The 18,120-nt window shown below is 33.8% G+C and overlaps 2 protein-coding genes across 2 annotated transcripts; both read left to right on the top strand.

Moving 5' to 3' along the window:
* The first annotated feature begins 339 nt into the window (after positions 1–339).
* Positions 340–4,243, top strand: LOC133294002 (uncharacterized). Its single transcript, XM_061492645.1, has 4 exons — positions 340–506; positions 748–1,146; positions 2,874–3,137; positions 3,230–4,243. The coding sequence occupies exons 2-4, from the start codon at positions 1,027–1,029 to the stop codon at positions 3,449–3,451; spliced, it is 606 nt and encodes a 201-aa protein (XP_061348629.1). The 5' UTR covers positions 340–506; positions 748–1,026; the 3' UTR covers positions 3,452–4,243.
* A 2,378-nt stretch (positions 4,244–6,621) lies between these two features.
* Positions 6,622–16,303, top strand: LOC133293997 (MADS-box protein SVP-like). The gene is made up of 8 exons (XM_061492638.1): positions 6,622–6,815; positions 13,217–13,280; positions 14,557–14,621; positions 14,722–14,821; positions 15,037–15,078; positions 15,700–15,741; positions 15,842–15,996; positions 16,212–16,303. Exons 1-8 carry the CDS (start codon positions 6,634–6,636, stop codon positions 16,228–16,230), a joined length of 669 nt encoding a protein of 222 aa, XP_061348622.1. The 5' UTR covers positions 6,622–6,633; the 3' UTR covers positions 16,231–16,303.
* Positions 16,304–18,120: the final 1,817 nt, after the last annotated feature.

Below are 18,120 nucleotides of genomic sequence, written 5' to 3'. Positions count from 1 at the left end.
ATACGCATTTTTCTTTAAAGATTCCTTACTGTTAAATTATGCAAATTTCAGTTTTTTTTGCTGGAAAATTGATTATACATTGTTTAGGAAAACTACTTCAAAAAGTGGGCTAATTCTTTCTCAAAAATCTCTTTACATAGCTATTGATGATGCAGATATTATATTCTGGAATTGAGAAAAAGAGAAGTACATATCATTTATATGTTACACCTCCAAAGAAAAATCCCGTTGTTTGATAATTTCCCCCCGTATTTTTTGTGCTTTTAATTTGGAAAAAGAATAAAGGAAAATGCAGAAGGTCGTGCTTATTGAATTTATTTCTCAGTTGTTCCTGGTGTTTTTAGTTCTTACTAACGTTTTGTGACTGAATGATCATTCCTTGACAGTTGCCGCAGCAAGAAAACTCATATGATTGCGGCCTTTTTCTACTTCACTATCTAGAGCTCTTCCTGGCTGAAGCTCCTCTTAATCTCAATCCATTCAAACTACCCAGATTCTCCAACTTTGTAAGTCGTTTTCTCAATTTTGTTTTATTTCAAATTATTATTTTTTTAAAATAAAAATAAAAATCATGTTGAGCTTTTGATCATGCCAATTTTAAGTATTACATAACCCCCAAATTTTTTTTTAGTTCCTCGCTTTGTCAATATATTTCCTCATAACATTTCAAGAATGGCTGGTTACTTCCATATTGATTCATATGGTTTCTTATATGGTTACAACCTAACCTAACTAGAAATTTTCTAGCTCAATTTGGACTGGTTTCCACCTGCGGAGGCTTTTCTCAAGCGAACTGTTATCCAGAGGTTAATCTTTGACCTCGTGGAAAATCACAGTGCACATGAAGTGTTTTCCTCTGACTACAGTGATGACCACCACTACTCACAAAATAATGAGAACAGAACTGGCGTTCAATGTCCTGAAACCAATGGGGAGTCATCAACTTCGCATTCTGGCCAGGGAATAGAAATCACTCTACTGTCTGCATCATCATCTTTGGATCCTCAATCTTTTAACACTTCAGGCATGGTTCTTAAGGAGTTTTTTGACCCAGAAGCTACAGCAGGAACTTTGCTGGGACATTGCGAATATTTTGACCGGCGGTCATCTGATCATTGTCTCAATGGTTCAATATTTTCAATAGAGGTACCTACTCTAATTTTTTTGTTTGGATTTGCATGTCATTTTTTAAAGTTTTTTGAACTTTTTCCCTCGGGTCATGTGGCTCCCTCTTTCTGCATGTTTTATGGGATATAGCGTGTTTCTTCATCCCCTCATGCTTCAGTAGGCTTTTGTGATTCTTGAAGTCGATACGTGCACTAAACTCCTACATGAAATTTTCCGTAACATAGATGATCATTAGGATCTCGTGTTCTTGTAGTTTTCGTTTCACTCAATGCTTCAATGATTTCAGATATTTTATAGTTGTCCTCGTGATGCAATGCATGGTTTTATATTTAAATTTTGATGTATGTATAAGTAATTGGTGTAAATTGTTGTAATAACTTAGCTTAGGTATAACACAACAATCTCATTTGAAATTTGAAAACTCTCCCACTAAAAAATAGGATATTGATAGGGAATAAGTAGTAAAACTAAGGAATTGTTATTGGGAATAAAACAGCAAAAAAGTAGGGGTGTTTTTAATGGTGTAGCCACATATCAGCTGGAGGAAGGGGGTACATTAGGAGATTATCTCACTCTTAAGTGTTTTGACTTTACATGGGGATGGATTTGCGTCTGCCCATCACACTTAACACAAATTTTCTGTCTGTGATTATGATAATGCTAAAAATCTGAAAAATTCTGACGTTTACAGTTTTACCTCATTTTACTCAAGTGCTTCAAGTTATGTATGTTTCACTTTTGTGAAATGTGTTAAGGACATAAATTTTTAAGAAGTGTTTTGGTTCTCTGATCATCATCACCGTCATCATCTAGACAACCATAAATAATGCTGCCTGCATTACATTTTATATGATGACATTAACTTAGGCCCCATCACAGTACCACCTACTTGGTTTATATAATCATAGAAAAGTTCATATGATTTCTACTTCTAACATTATTTTAAGCGTTAAATCTAGTTTTCCCCCTTGTGGTCTGGGTTGAAATCACTGTGTCGTTACGTGGTTTTGACTTTGTTACTTTTCTCCCAATGGTTAACAAGTCCCCAAGGTATCATTCTACTAAAGCCAAACAATGACTGGCACTTCTGCTGTGAAATTTTTACATGACTTATGCGTTAAAATGTTCCGATGATACTAACACAGCTACTTAAGGGCCTGTGCTACATAGAACAATGCAAATAAAGAGTGGCATATCAATCAAAACCATAGTGCGCAAATTGATTTTAAGCAGAAATAAAGATGTTTGTTGGGGTTGGTGGAACAACGTATTAAATTTAAGTAATGATTATTGCACATACACTATTTACTTATGTAATTATAGTTTGTAATTAAATTTAAAATTTCATATAAGAATACACTTAAATGTATCCCAGTTTTAACAAGAGAAGTTACTGTGGTTAGTTGAGCGTAAATGGCGTCAGTAGTCTAAATAATCCTAGTTGTTACTGCACATTTTGAACATGTTTTTATTTCTGCTGTTCTATATAGCTCAAATTCTGTACAAACTGCATCTGTTTTATCTAAACATTTCACTAGTGAAGCCAGAGATTATCTGAACATTTCAAGTAGAGTGCCAGTCACTGTTTTATTTGGATTCAAAAGAATTATGCCAAAAAGGTGTTTTTGTTAATAGAACTGACAAGGGGCTTTGTGCTAAACATAACAAAACACAAAGGGCAGTGTGAAAAAGTCAAAATGCATGGTGACATTACTAATTTCCTTGCTCTTTCTGTATTTTCACAGGAACATACAGGTCTCAGTGAGCGACTTATGTATACAACTACAGATCTGGAATTACACCGCAATCATGTTCATTGCCATACTTACCAGGCGGTTGTGGTCATAGAGCAAAAATCTCTATACAAGCAGAGCATGACAAGGCTGAGTTATCTCTTGATACATCTGGTTGTGCATCAGATGATTTGGATGACATATGGGTTATTGAAAATTGCCCAAATAGAAATGAAGCAAAATCAACTTATGAAGATGAGCAATGTGAAAAAAAGAGTACATCCATGGAAAACCTTGAGCATTTATTAGATATTACTGATTCTTCTGCTATCAGTATGCCAATTTACTCTCTCATGGTAATTTCTCAGCACTCAAATACGATGTGGGCTGGCAACAATAAAGGAGTTCAACACTCATTATTTCAACAAACACCAACAATACAATTGCATCAAGTTTCTGAAGCAGCAGATGACAATGTCACACGTGATAGTCTTCAGATGATTGAAGATATTGGAACTGATATTTTTGAGGAACCAGTTTCAAAGAAGAGACGGGCTATGGTTCATCACTTTCGCCTTGCAGAGCCATAGCCCGCCTCTTCTTTGAAACTGGTTCCTCAAAAATATCAGCTCCAATATCAATTCCATTGGATTCTGTCAGGATTTCATCACTTTCGCCTTGCAGAGCCATAGGCCGCCTCTTCTTTGAAACTGGTTCCTCAAAAATATCAGTTCCAATATCAATTCCATTGGATTCTGTCAGGATTTCATCACTTTCGCCTTGCAGAGCCATAACCCGGCTCTTCTTTGAAACTGGTTCCTCAAAAATATCAGTTCCAATATCAATTCCATTGGATTCTGTCAGGATTTCATCACTTTCGCCTTGCAGAGCCATAGCCCGCCTCTTTGAAACTGGTTCCTCAAAAATATCAGCTCCAATATCAATTCCATTGGATTCTGCCGGTTATGGCTCTGCAAGACGAAAGTGATGAAATCTTGACAGAATCCAATGGAATTGATATTGGAACTGATATTTTTGAGGAACCAGTTTCAAAGAAGAGCCGGTTATGGCTCTGCAAGGCGAAAGTGATGAAATCCTGACAGAATCCAATGGGATGACTTCTTTTGCCTAAATATATAATTCCGATTTATTTATAGGTTTTACTTTGCCAACATGTGAATAGGGTCATTGGTTGGTTGGTAGTAGGGATTACTTCCATAATTCTATAAGGCTTTTTTTTTTATCATGTAAATTTTATAGTTTAAGGGTTTTGGATTGACTAAATTCTTTTTCAATTGAATATACGTTAGAAATATAGATATTAAGTTACAGATCTGAGTCTAACTCATTTTGCTTAAAGTATTTAATGAATATAAAATTTAATATTGGCTGCTGTAGAAATGTTAAACCATATATATATATGAGCCTCTCTTCCTTGATGCAGCGTTGTCCAATGGGCGCTAAATTATTATTATTATTATTATTTTATTTGTTGGTATTACAATGTCTCGCATTCAGGCAATGATTAACAAAGATTACAGGGTGAAGTTGCAAAATAGAGATGGCTAAATAAAATGAAATAATGTTTTAAATCTTTGTTATGGGTTCATCAATCGAAACAGAAATTCAACCTGTATCAATCGATCGAATTTGTTGAACAAATAATATTATGGTTAATCAATTATAAAATCGAATTTAGAGCACTGTGCAGAATAAAGTAATATTCTTCGGTTTAAATTAGCATGTATGCTACACAACTTTTGATAATGTTTGAATTGGCCAGGGAATTCCACGTTGGTTAAAGAGGAAACGCATGAATTAATCTAGTTTCTTTGGGTCTTGGTTTGATTTTCCTTGCGGATCTCTCCTAAGTTAGCATTTCCCGCTTATAGAGTCTTGTTTACGGGCATGATTGAATTTTATTTTTTATTTTCAGAATAAAAAAAAGTTGTTTGATAATTAATATTTTGTAAAAATAATTTTAATAGTCATATTTGTTTTTTTATTTTTAAAATCAAAATTAGAGAATCTTTCGGTTGTTTTGTTTTATATTTTAATTTTTAACTTAAAAATAATATTTATTTTTTAAAGGAGAGTTATTTTAGTTAAATAACTATTTTTTGTTTAATATTTAAATTAAAAAACCTCATATTTTTTTCAATCATAATTTCTATTATATAACTGTTTCTCTCACTATAAAATAATATAGTTTTGACTCTGATTACACAATTTTATGTATTAAAGGACAAAATTAATACCAAAAGAAAAAACACTTATTTTATCAACTACTATGCAAAATTGTTTTAAGAAAAAAAGATCTGAACTCAATTAAACAGAACCGTAATTTCCTATTTTTTGTGTTTTTTGGGCTACCGCCTTTGCAACTTATTAAGAAAAAGGTAATATGTATTAAAATTTACAGACATATACAAATTATCCAAATGTTGATGTTGTTTACCCAATCATATTTAGGGATAAATTATTCTGTCTATTTTTATTTTACCTACTTTTGTCTACTACTCTTAACATCGTTAGATTATAATTTTATCTAACGGTGGAGATTTGTGGGATAGAATAAGCTATTTTACTTCTTTCTCTCTCCTCCTATTTCTCTTTATAGCCCCAAATCCTAACGGTGTCCAAGGAAAAAAGGGAAAAAAATAAGAAGAAATTAAAAGGAAAAAGAATTAACCGACAAAGCACAAAATCACTACCAAATCAAAACGGTGAGGGACGAAGCAAAATCAAACCTAAAACACCAACCATATTAGCAAAACACAGACAAGAGTGGAACAAGTCCAGCTTCACCAAGAGACAACTATATCAAATGCAGGAATCATCAAATTTGAAAATTTAAAGAAGCAAATACAAAATTACAAATAGAAAATCAATGATCTAGTTTGAACAGAACTTGAAACAAATCACAAGTCTACCAATTGCAACATGAATGTCTAGCTAACACTCCATCCAAATGCAATCAACAATCTACCAAAAAAAAAAAAAAACTGCTGCAAGCCAACAGTTAGATTACCTTTATTTTTTTTGGTAATCAACAATCACAGGTTTTTTTTTTTTTTTGCAATCAAGGAGCTTTTGTGGTAATGGCTTTATGGTAATTAACAATCGCAGGTTTTCTTGCCTCATCTATCTCTTTTGCGTCCTAAATTATAAAAGTCCGCTATGATGTTTTCTTTCTATTTTCGGTAATATTTTTATTTATTTTTTCTTTTTGGCTTTCACTGGTCTAGATAGAGCTGGAGTGCAAAACAAGCACACCAGGGTAGTGACAAATTAAATCAACAAAATCAAAACTCATCCAACCAAAGCTTTTTTGGACTATGGCATGCTAATGAGCTTCCTTTTTAGTTTTATAGGTTAGGTTTTCTCTTACTGGATTTCCTATTAACCAGATCTGGCACTGGTTTTTCACTAGGGTTTTGTGACTTTGAGTTGACTAAATCTGGAAATTTAGCAGAAACCCAGTATTTGTTATGAGAAAATATATTCTTACATAGTAGAAAAGTGTTTTTCTCTCCTACACATACATTAATTTTCATATTACTTTTTTTATCTTTTTCTATTGTGGGTGGTTCCACACATGATTGTTTCTATAGTATGAGAGAGCTCCTCTCCTGTTGCATGAGATTAATAAAGCCTATTTGTTATATATATGACCTTTTCTTATTTCATAATTTATGTGTATATTATTATGAGAAAAAAATATATGGAAAATGACTTTTGATTCTGTTTTCTACAGAAATAATTAAGATCGATGGCGAGGCGGAAGATCAAGATCAAGAAAATTGACAATGTAACGGCGAGGCAAGTGACCTTCTCTAAGAGGAGACGAGGGATCTTCAAGAAAGCTGAAGAGCTTTCTGTGCTGTGCGATGCTGAGGTTGGTCTTGTTATTTTCTCAGCTACTGGGAAGCTCTTTGAATATCCTAGCTCAAGGTATGGTATTGTATACTGTTTTCACTTCTCTTTCCATTTGAAGAACTCATTTAGGATATGAATTTTGCATTCTTAATTATGTTGTCAGTGAATATTTATGTGCATCATTTATATATTTCTGAGTGTGTTTGTGTGTGTGAGAGAGGTAGAGAGAGATGAAAGTTGATTGTAATGTAATCTATGAATAGCAACCTCGTATCACACGCTATTTATCTTCTTCTTTTTAATTTTAATGGAAAGTTAATAGTTTAGGGAAGGGCATACTGGTTATTGTGGGTGTTTTCACATATAACAACCATATAATATGTTAATCATTCAACTTATTCCTAATTAACATTGACTTTATTAAATTTTTAACATTTTTACCTTCGACGTGTAGTACGCTCTCCTTCTCCTCCTTTAGTAGAAGTTTTTTTTTTTTTTTTTTTTTCATAGAGTTATTACTCAAAGAATCAAGTCTTTTCCAATGTTATATCATAAGTTGAAATTGAACTCAAACACTAAGCACAGTCTTCAAATATTCTATCAATTAAACCATTGACTCTAGTATCACTTATTAGCATAAGGGAGACCTCTATTAATAAGCTAAGGGAGAAATTATAATATTGGACTTGACACTGGATCATAGACTCAAAATCTTAAGATAATGAATTTAAGGTTTTCCCTCAATTTAACTAAATAACGTGAGGATTTCATCACTTACGTTTGATCAACTTATTGAACATGTGAGAAATATATGAAGAAAATAGGATAGAGCTGTGAAGCTACTTAGATCTTCCGCGTCGACGGACTTTGTTTACTTTTATTTTATTTATGGTTCTAACATGTTTTATCTAATGTACTAAGTGGTTTAGGATTGCCTTCGATATATAATCAAACGGTGGCATATAGCCTTTATTTGGTAGATGGGTTGGCTCTTCTCTATTATAATGTAAGCCTTTGATATATTCGATTTATGCCTCTCGATTCAGTTAACCATATTGAATTGTGGAGTATTGCTGTGCTCTTAATAACTTCACATCTAATAATTTTTTTTTAAAACTTCTTCACTGTTTTTTGGTGTTTAGCTGGTAATAGGCTTTTTAACTTATACGTTGTAATTACGTTTCATTATTATATAGTGTAATTTCAAATTTATTTTGTGAGATAAATAATGTGAATTTCAGAAAATTATAGGTCCCAATCACGAATTTGTAGTAATTTTTTTTTCATATTTACATAAATTTAAAATTTTAATATTAGTTTTATGGAATTGTTGGCTTAACATACATTTTAGTATAATTTTTATAATGCTATATTGGGACAAGATCTTTTTACACTAGTGTAAGAATGAGTGTAATCCAATATATTATGATCGTCTGATGCCCGAAAATTAGCGAATAAGATTAGGTATAAGATTTATTATTTTTACACCAGTGTAAGTTGTTCTTGTTATTCCTATTGTTATTCCTATTATATTCGGAAAGTGGTAAATAATGAAGATGTCGATTTACCCTAAAGCCGTGCATGGTATGTGACCACAACTTACTATTTTCTTTGACCAACAATTCCATATAGTAAAGAAAATATAAATTTAAAATTACACCAAATTTGAAATAACCAAACCTAATTGCAACATTTGTGTAAAAAAGCACCGTAATATGCAAATACTCTTTTAAGATCATTTGCATATTATATACTTTAATTCATATATGTTAAAATCCAAGTTTGAATTTAAATTGTTGTTTTAAAAGATAGGAATAACAACTGTAATCAGAAAATAGGGGGAAGTAGTTTAGCAATTTGTTTTTTGTTATTCTGTTACTGATGCAGATCTGTTTCTGATACTGATATATAGAATTGTTTATCTGTGTATAAAAGACCTCACTTGAGGAAGAATGAATAGAAGAAAAGTATTCTTTCCCGTATTTGCTTTTTTGACATGGCATCAGAGTCGTGTTCTGATCCAAGGAAGGGGCTAAGTTTTCCATAGTCCCATTATTTTATTTTTGACTATTTCTGCCATTAATTCTCCCTTTCTTCCTTTTTTTTTTTTACTCGACCCAAACCCACCCGTACCCGCTTTGTTTATTTTTTATCCAACAATTCCAAATACCTAATTGCCTTCATTCCCCAAAATGAACGACTCCGTCGAAACCGAAAACTCCAATCCCAACCCTCCACAAAATTCTGCCTCCCCGCAAATCATCCTTCAAAATGATAACTCTTCTCTTCCCATCACTGTTGTTCTTGATGATACCAACTTTCCCCTTTGGTCCCAACTTATGGACATGCGGATTGGGGCTCGAAATAAAAGTGGCTTTCTCACCGGTGCCTCCTCGAAACCAAAGCCCGATGATCCTACCTATGATGCTTGGATCACTGACAACAAGCGTGTTAAAAGCTGGCTGATTGATTCCATGAGTCCTTCCCTGATGCAGCGATTTATTCGACTCGAAACAGCTACGGAGATCTGGGATGCAGCGTCCCGAACTTTTTATGATGACTCCGATGAGTCTTGCCTCTTCGAATTGAACCAACGGTCTTTCACCACGAAGCAACATGGTCGCCCTCTCTCAGTCTATTATAACGAACTTCTCTCTATCTTTCAAGAAATTGATCACCGCATGACTACTCAGGCTGACACGGTAAATGGTGTTGTTCATACGCTTTCAGCCATGGCCCGTCTTCGTGTCCATATATTTCTCAGTGGATTGGACCCTGAGTTTGACACAGTTCGAGGGGAGATTCTCCGAAAAGATCCCAAGTTGGACCTCGAGTCTTCCTATGCATATGTTCGTCGCGAGTTCCAGCAGCGTCTGACCATGAATGCACCGAAACCATCTGACACCACTGCCTTCTTGACTTATCCCTCACGCTCTGACCCTGCTCCTCAACCTTCGAAGCCTCGCAAGGACAACCCCTCCTTCCGGACTTGCTCTTATTATGGTGAGAATGGGCACTCCAAACAGAGATGTTATGAACTCATTGGTTATCCTGAATGGTGGGATTTCAATAAACGGCCCCGGAAAAAACTTCCAGGCAAATCACTGACTACCACTTCCGACAAGGAACCTTTTCCTCCTACTGCCAACACTACTTCCGCAGGAATTCTGGGTAAGCCTTCGGTTTTCTCTGCACACTCTTCGAATAATTCCTGGGTTATTGATACAAGGGTTTCAGACCATATGATTCGGAATCCTACGTATTTGTCCAATGTTGGTCCATCCTCTCAGTCTGTAGTTTCTACTGCCAATGGTAAAAATTCCCCTATTACTGGTCAAGGTTCTATTAATCTTTCAGAAAATTTATCCCTTGATTCTGTACTCATTGTTCCCTCTCTTGAATTTAATTTATTATCAGTAAGCCAACTTACCTCTGCCCTTCAGTGCACAGTAACTTTTTGGCCATCATTTTGTGTTTTTCAGGACATCCCCACTCGGAGGACCCTTGGCTATGGTGTTAAGCGTGGAAAACTCTATTTCCTGGAGATGTCGGATGGCACTGAATCTTCCCTGACTCGAATTTGTTCTGTTACTACTGAAGATCAGACAAGAGCATCTATTTGGCTATGGCATAGGAGGCTCGGTCATGCCTCTTTTGGATACCTTAGGAAGCTATTTCCTCATTTGTTTTCTGTTTTCAATAAAACTGAATTTCAATGTAATATCTGTGACATGGCTAAAAGCCACAGAATTCCATTTTTTCCTAGTCTTAATAAAAGCTCCATTCCTTTTCAAGTTATACATTCTGATGTTTGGGGCCCTGCTAAAGTTTCTTCTTTTTCCAAAGCATATTACTTTGTAACCTTTATTGACGAATGTACTCGTATGACTTGGATTTCCTTGTTACGCCACAAAGGGGATGTTTTCTCTGCGTTTAAAAAATTTCACAGTATGGTTCAAACTCAGTTTCTTTCTCCAATTCAGATTCTTCAGACTGATAATGGCATGGAATATATGGATGGCCACTTTGCTCAGTTTCTCACAGATCGTGGCATTCGACACCAAACATCTTGCCCTTATACCCCTCAACAGAATGGTTTGGCTGAGCGTAAAAATCGACATTTGTTAGAAGTGGTTCGTGCATCTTTGTTTGACATGAATGTACCTAAACATTATTGGGGTGAGGCTGTTACCTCTGCTGCCTATTTGCTCAATAGAACCCCTTCTAGTGTTCTCAACTTCATGACTCCTCAACAAAAATTAGAATCCTATTTTTCCCTTCCCCACATTCCTAATCTTGAACCTAGAGTGTTTGGTTGTACTGTGTATGTTCATGTGCCCCAGAGTTTTGCGAACCAAACTGGATCCTTGTGCCAAAAAATGTATATTTGTTGGTTACTCTGACTTGCAAAAAGGATATCGATGCTTTGATCCACTTCTTCACAAAATGCATGTTACTTTGGAGGCCTCCTTCCATGAATCTGAGGCATATTATTCAGGGGGAGTTTCGACTTCTTCTTCTCAGGGGGAGAGGGGCTCTAATTATATTGGAGAAGAAGATTTCTGGACTTGCAAACAAGTTGTGCCTTTTATTGAATCCGAATCAGCCCCTGCAGAATCAAATGTGCATTGCGATATCCCCACTACAACAGAATCTGTACCTGCACAAGACACATCTTCAGTTGATGAGCCACCACCTTTAACACACATAACCGAGGAGTCACCCTTGGATGTTCCTGCCCATCAAACTGAAAACACAAAATGAGGTAAGTACCGAACCTATCTTAGTTCCTTCAAACCTTGACATTATTTCTCATTCTCCTAATATTGTTGTCAGAAGGTCACAAAGAGCTACTAAAGGAATACCAAAACAGATATATGAACCTGATCCCAAAGTCAAAATTAAATACCCAATTGGTAATTATATGTCCACCCATAGACTATCCGAATCATATGCACTGACCCTTAATCAATTATCTAGTGTTTGTATTCCTTGTTGTGTGCAGGATGCCTTGGAAGATCCAAAGTGGAAGGAAGCCATGAAGATAGAAATGGAAGCTTTAAAGAAAAATTCTACTTGGGAGCTGGTTACATTACCACATGGAAAAAAGACCATTGGGTGCAAATGGGTCTTCACTGTGAAATTAAAGGCAGATGGAAGCATTGATAGATACAAAGCAAGGTTAGTTGCCAAGGGATACACTCAAAAGTATGGAGTTGATTACCAAGAAACTTTTGCTCCGGTGGCCAAACTCAACACAATTAGGATTCTAATTTCCATAGCAGCCAATAGGGGCTGGCCCTTGAAACAATTCGATGTAAAAAATGCATTTCTAAATGGAGATTTAGAAGAGGAAGTCTACATGGAAATACCACCAAGAGTTAGAACAACAGGAAATGAAGTATGCAAGTTGAAGAAAGCCTTGTATGGGCTCAAACAGTCACCCAGAGCGTGGTTTGGTAGATTCTCTTTAGCCATGAAGAAGTTTGGATATAAACAGAGTAATGCAGACCACACCATGTTCATCAAACAGAAGAAGGGAAAGGTAACTGTATTAATCGTTTATGTTGATGATATGGTTCTTACTGGTGATGATTTGTGTGAAATGAAATTATTAGAACAACACTTAGCAACAAAATTTGAAATGAAGGATTTAGGAGATTTGAAATACTTTCTTGGAATTGAGATTGCAAGGTCAGAACAAGGAATATTCTTGTCACAAAGAAAGTATATATTAGATCTCTTGACCGAAACTGGAATGTTGGCTTGCAAACCTGTAGAAACTCCTATTGAGATGAATCACTCACTTGGTATTTATCCTAACCAAGTTGAAACAGATATTGGCAGATACCAAAGGATGGTGGGGAGACTAATTTACTTATCACACACTAGGCCAGACATTGCTTATGCGGTAAGTGTTGTTAGTAGATTTATGCATAATCCTAGTGAAGATCATATGGATGCTGTGTTTAGAATATTGAGGTACTTAAAGGGGACTCCAGGAAAGAGCCTACTCTTTTCGAAAGGAAGCAACCAGAGTATTGAGGGCTATACAGATTCGGACTGGGCAGGAGATAAAACCACTAGACAATCCACATCGGGATATTTCACCTTTGTGGAAGGTAACTTAGTCACATGGAAAAGCAAAAAACAGAAAATGGTAGCAAGGTCAAGTGCTGAAGCAGAGTTCCGAGGAATGGCACATGGTGTTTGTGAGTTATTATGGATCAAGAGTGTCTTGAAGGACTTGGGGATTCATTGTGATCAGCCTATGAATCTACACTGTGATAATAAGGCTGCCATTGAAATTGCATTTAATCCAGTTCAACATGATAGAACCAAACATGTTGAAGTGGATAGACACTTTATTAAAGAAAAGCTAGACCAGAAGATCATCCAATTCCCATTCGTAAAGTCAGAAGATCAGCTTGCGGATATTTTAACAAAGGCAGTCTCTGGAAAAGTATTTGAAAGAGCAATTGGCAAGTTAGGCATGGTAGACATTCATGCACCAACTTGAGGGGGAGTGTTAAAATCCAAGTTTGAATTTAAATTGTTGTTTTAAAAGATAGGAATAACAACTGTAATCAGAAAATAGGGGGAAGTAGTTTAGCAATTTGTTTTTTGTTATTCTGTTACTGATGCAGATCTGTTTCTGATACTGATATATAGAATTGTTTCTCTGTGTATAAAAGACCTCACTTGAGGAAGAATTAATAGAAGAAAAGTATTCTTTCCAGTATTTGCTTTTTTGACAATATAAATGGACAATTTTACACGTTCTAGAAGTTTAGAAACATAGTCTGCAGGTTAATTTTACAAAAATAAATATTGATCATTTCTGCATATTTGAGAAGCATATAAAATTACAAGAAAAGTTTCTTACGATGATGGTTCGGGTGCTCCTGCACAAGCAATATAATGTATACGTAGCGTCGAGTTACTGCAGTTTCATTACTTCCTCTTTCCCTGTTATTATATCATTATATTTGTTAGATTTTCCCATAGATTTATTATCATTGCAGTGCCACCACTTATTCGTTCATGTATACCAGCATGGACGGATAAATTATTTTCCCAAAAATGCATTTTGTAAAAGTGGTGGCTTCCTTCTAGTATTAGGATAAGGAAATATATGTGCTTAGGTCTCATTGCAATCAAAAGAGGCAGGTGTTCAATGAAATTTTAACCTAAAACGTTAAATTGCTAGGAGAAGGCATATTAATGATTTTTTTTATATTTTATAACATATTTTTCTAACACGTTCCCTTGTATGAGAACTTGTTAGATTTAAATGATAATAATGCACAGGTCCACCTATCATACTAAGAAACTCAATAATATTTAATTATTTATTAATAAAATAAAGCTTGTGATAATCAAATTCGTGACTAATTGGTCATAATAAAAAGGACTCTAATATTTCAGTCCAAAAATTGAAGCTATTAGGTAAATATATTAATGATTTTTTTTTTTTAACATATTTCTCTAAAATGATTATATATGTCACTATTAATGTTTCTGTTTGGCAAAATTTACCAAGCTGAAATGGTGTAGGGTTGTGAAAGCCTTTCGCAACATGTTTCTTAATTTCTATAATTTCGGATTGAATACATGCATAACATTTTCTTTTTGATTCCTTGTTTATGCAGTTTCATATCTTTGTTTTATTCATTCTGGTTTATCAGACAGTGATGTAATTAATCAAATTCCCGCTTAGTTCTTACTGTTAGGCTGTACGGTTAATTTTAAGTTCCACAAAATTGTTGATACAGCTTTACTAATATAATTTGGCAAATTCTGTCGTTCATTTCAGGTAGAGAATAATAGCAACAACATTGAATTGAGTAAGGAAACTGCTGATAAAGCCCAGCAACTAAGGTTTCTCAGTTTTCTTAAATTGAAAAAAGAGATAACATATAAGAAAAGAAAATGCTTTTAGGTTTGTGCGTAAAATCCAGCATTCATATATTTTGACCAGGCGGATGAAAGGTGAGGATTTTCAAGGGCTAAACTTGGATGACTTGCAACAACTGGAGAGAACACTTGTAACAGGACTCAAGCGCGTGATTGAGACAAAGGTATACACGCGCGACGTCATTTGTTTAATTTGGACACTGTTGAGAAATATAGTTCTACATTGGTTGTATGGGCAACTAATGTGACCTTTATAAGACCTTGGACACTCTCACCCTTTGAGCTAGTTTTTGGGTGGTGACCTCAAAGTTCTTAACAGACACATCCCTGCTGTTACTTGTTGATTTATACCATAACTCAATGCAACCTTTACATTCAGGAAAATCGGATTATGGACGAGATTGTTGCATTTCAGAATAAGGTTTGTAGGTAGCTTTTTTGTTTTTGTTTTTGATAAACTGTAGGTAGCTTTTTTAAATGATGATGAACTTAGTTTATGGGCTTTCCATTTCTCATTTAACATGAGATTAGAAAAATTTCTATACATACATAATTTAAATGGATCCCACCATAAACAAAAAATAAAAAATGAAAAAAATATTACACGCAAAACGATCTCTCACTAACATGAGAAAATAATTCTCCTATTAAAGGAGAAAGTGTTTTCCCTTAGTTTATACATGATAATATTATGTTAAATCAAAATAATCAAATTGAAATACTATATATGTAGTACTATATATTGCTCTGGACCCACAAAAGGATGAGATTCTTGTCTAGTATCGTAGTTATACATATATAGATGCTCAGATATTACTGTTATATATATATGTACAAGGTCAAATTATGTACATGTAATCCTAAAAGCGCAAGATATAACATTAAAGCCTCCGTTTCAATTTTTGTGATATTATTAGAATTTAGTGAAATAATGACTTCCGCCATATAGATGTCTTTGTTTTTAGTTTTACAGTCACATTAGAATTATGAGGATTTTACTTTCTTAATTTTCTCTGCACTATTTAACCATATGCCAGTAAAGGGAATCGAGTTAGAAGATGAGAACAAGCAGTTAAAGCAAAAGGTATGAGAAATAAGAATTTCATTGTATATTTATTTTGTAAGATCTTGGGTTCTTTTAATTTGATTTTAGAAAAGCTAATTTAGCTAATTGGATCGTATAGATGGCTATGCTGTGTAAGGAAAAAAGTTCTTTCCTGGTGGAGTCAGATATTGCCATGAAGGAAGTTGTCTCATCAGAATCTATGAATAATGTCTGCAGCTGCAACAGTGGCCCCTCTCTTGAGGATGATTCCTCTGACACATCTCTTAAGTTAGGGTAAGCAAACGCCACATAACACTCAAACAGAAACTCAGACTTAAACGTTGTTCTGTCCCTTCTGTTTATTTACTATTTAACCCCGCTACAATTTGCTACATATTTAACAAGTCATTTTTCTTGTTTGTTTTTTTGGATTATTTATCTACCCGACCCTAATTAGTTTGAGAAAAAGGTGATGTTTCATGAATTAACAAGTCATTTGGTCTTTTCAGGTTGCCCTTTCCTAATTAAAATGATACGATGTAAATGTAACATTAATAAGGAATTCTTACTTCTTGTGACTTAACTTCTATGGATTCCATAAAACCTTATGGTGGTAATTGACTGGGTTTAAGAAAAATTTCTTTACATCACGCGGAAGCAAGAATTTCTATGTGAAGCTGCAATGTTGGAACCTTATAGTCAATTCAAATATAAACTTATTAATTTGTTGTGTTGAGCAAAATTTAGAGCATCCATCTTTTCTGCATGGCGTTTACGCTGTTGTGCATGTAAGTTCTAAACTTGCTGCGGTAGTAGGAAGTTTGCACTTTTGTGGTGAAGATTAATTTGATAGGATTCTTTTGTTTCTCCTTTTATTTCTTCTCGCGAGAGATTTTGTATGTCAATTTCTTTTTGGTAGAATCCCGAGTTGAATTTTGATCCACGATAAGTGAAATTCTTTTTAACTATTATTTTAGCTTTTAACGTTTCTACGGTGAATGTTGATAAATTATTTACATTTAATTTCAAAACAATGTCGTTTTGGATTGAAAAATTAAAAAATTATAACGAGAAATATTATTATAACCTTGAAATAAATTATAATTGCAAAAATATTTTGATTTCTGTCACAAAACGACGTCGTTTTAAGTTTAATGTAAATAATTTATCTACATTGACGGCAGAAAAAAAGAACTCATTATTTTATCACCTTTATTATTTTAGCTTTATTTCTCCAAAAAAAATATACAGCAAAGGGTATCGTAATAAATTTTGATTTTTTCTATTTATGGATATTACAAATTTTTTAGTCATATGCATTGGACATCAAATTACTAAAAGTATAAAATATTATCATGTGATTCAAACACTTCTACTTTTTTTTTGGATAACACTTGTACTATTCTAATTTGTTTGTAATATTGTACTTCAATATGTATAAAAAGCAACCTTAGAGTATATTAGGATGGAGGATTAAAAAGAAAACGTAAGAGAAATAAATGTTTAATATTTTTCTTGTTTATAGGTATATAAAATAAGAAAATAGATAAAATTATTTTTTATAAAAAAATCATAAAAGTGTATGGAGTCGGATTATGATAAAAGAAGAGAGATAAATAAAAAATGAGTCTTTTATATTTTTTTATATATGTGTATATGAGATAAAATTATTTCCACGAGAAAAAGTTTGAAGTGAATGAGTTTTATAACTAGTCTTAAAGTATGTTGCAAGAGAGAACCGTGGAAGCGTTTCAGATCCAGACTGAGGAATTGCTAATTAGTTATGTAATGCTATTTTTTTTTTTTTGATATAAATAATGCTATTTACTTTATTAGGTAAATTAAGTGATCAAAATAAAGAATCCAAACAAAAAAATCTTGAATTAGAATGGCCTAAATGACTGGATAATCCCCCAACTAGGTGCCTTTTTGGATCCTCTTATTTTTAAGCTAGAAGCTACTTATAAGCCAATGAGCCTAATAATAAAAAAAATTGGGTTACCGTCTACAATAAATCAAAGTAAGTTCTTACTACCCCATCTAGAGATAATATTGATCAAGAATATGTTATTTTCCTGAGAAAGACAAATAATTTCAATTCAAAAAATGCACAAAGAAACCTACAAAAAAAAATGCACAAAGAGTACAAATTGATTTACATGGAGATAATTACGCTACGCTTCCATTTGTTTATATTACTTGATGATCAAATATAATGTATATATCTAGGGTTTTATTAATCTCATGTTAAAGGAGATAAATTATCTGATGTCATAAAGATAAATTCGTGGATTCCACCACTTGAAAAAGAAAAAGAAAAGAAAAGAAAGATGTAACACAGTTATCGAAGGATGTGTAGAGAGAAAGTTATCATATGTAGCATAAGAGTAATTTTTTGCATATATCTAGAGTTACAAG

This window comes from Gastrolobium bilobum, unplaced genomic scaffold (assembly GCF_033153095.1).
Source record: "Gastrolobium bilobum isolate Gb01-03AN ecotype WA unplaced genomic scaffold, APGP_CSIRO_Gbil_v1 utg15022, whole genome shotgun sequence".
In the NCBI taxonomy this organism is placed as follows: domain Eukaryota; kingdom Viridiplantae; phylum Streptophyta; class Magnoliopsida; order Fabales; family Fabaceae; genus Gastrolobium; species Gastrolobium bilobum.
Note: the sequence above shows the minus strand (reverse complement) of the source record. Positions and strands in the feature narration are given on the sequence as shown.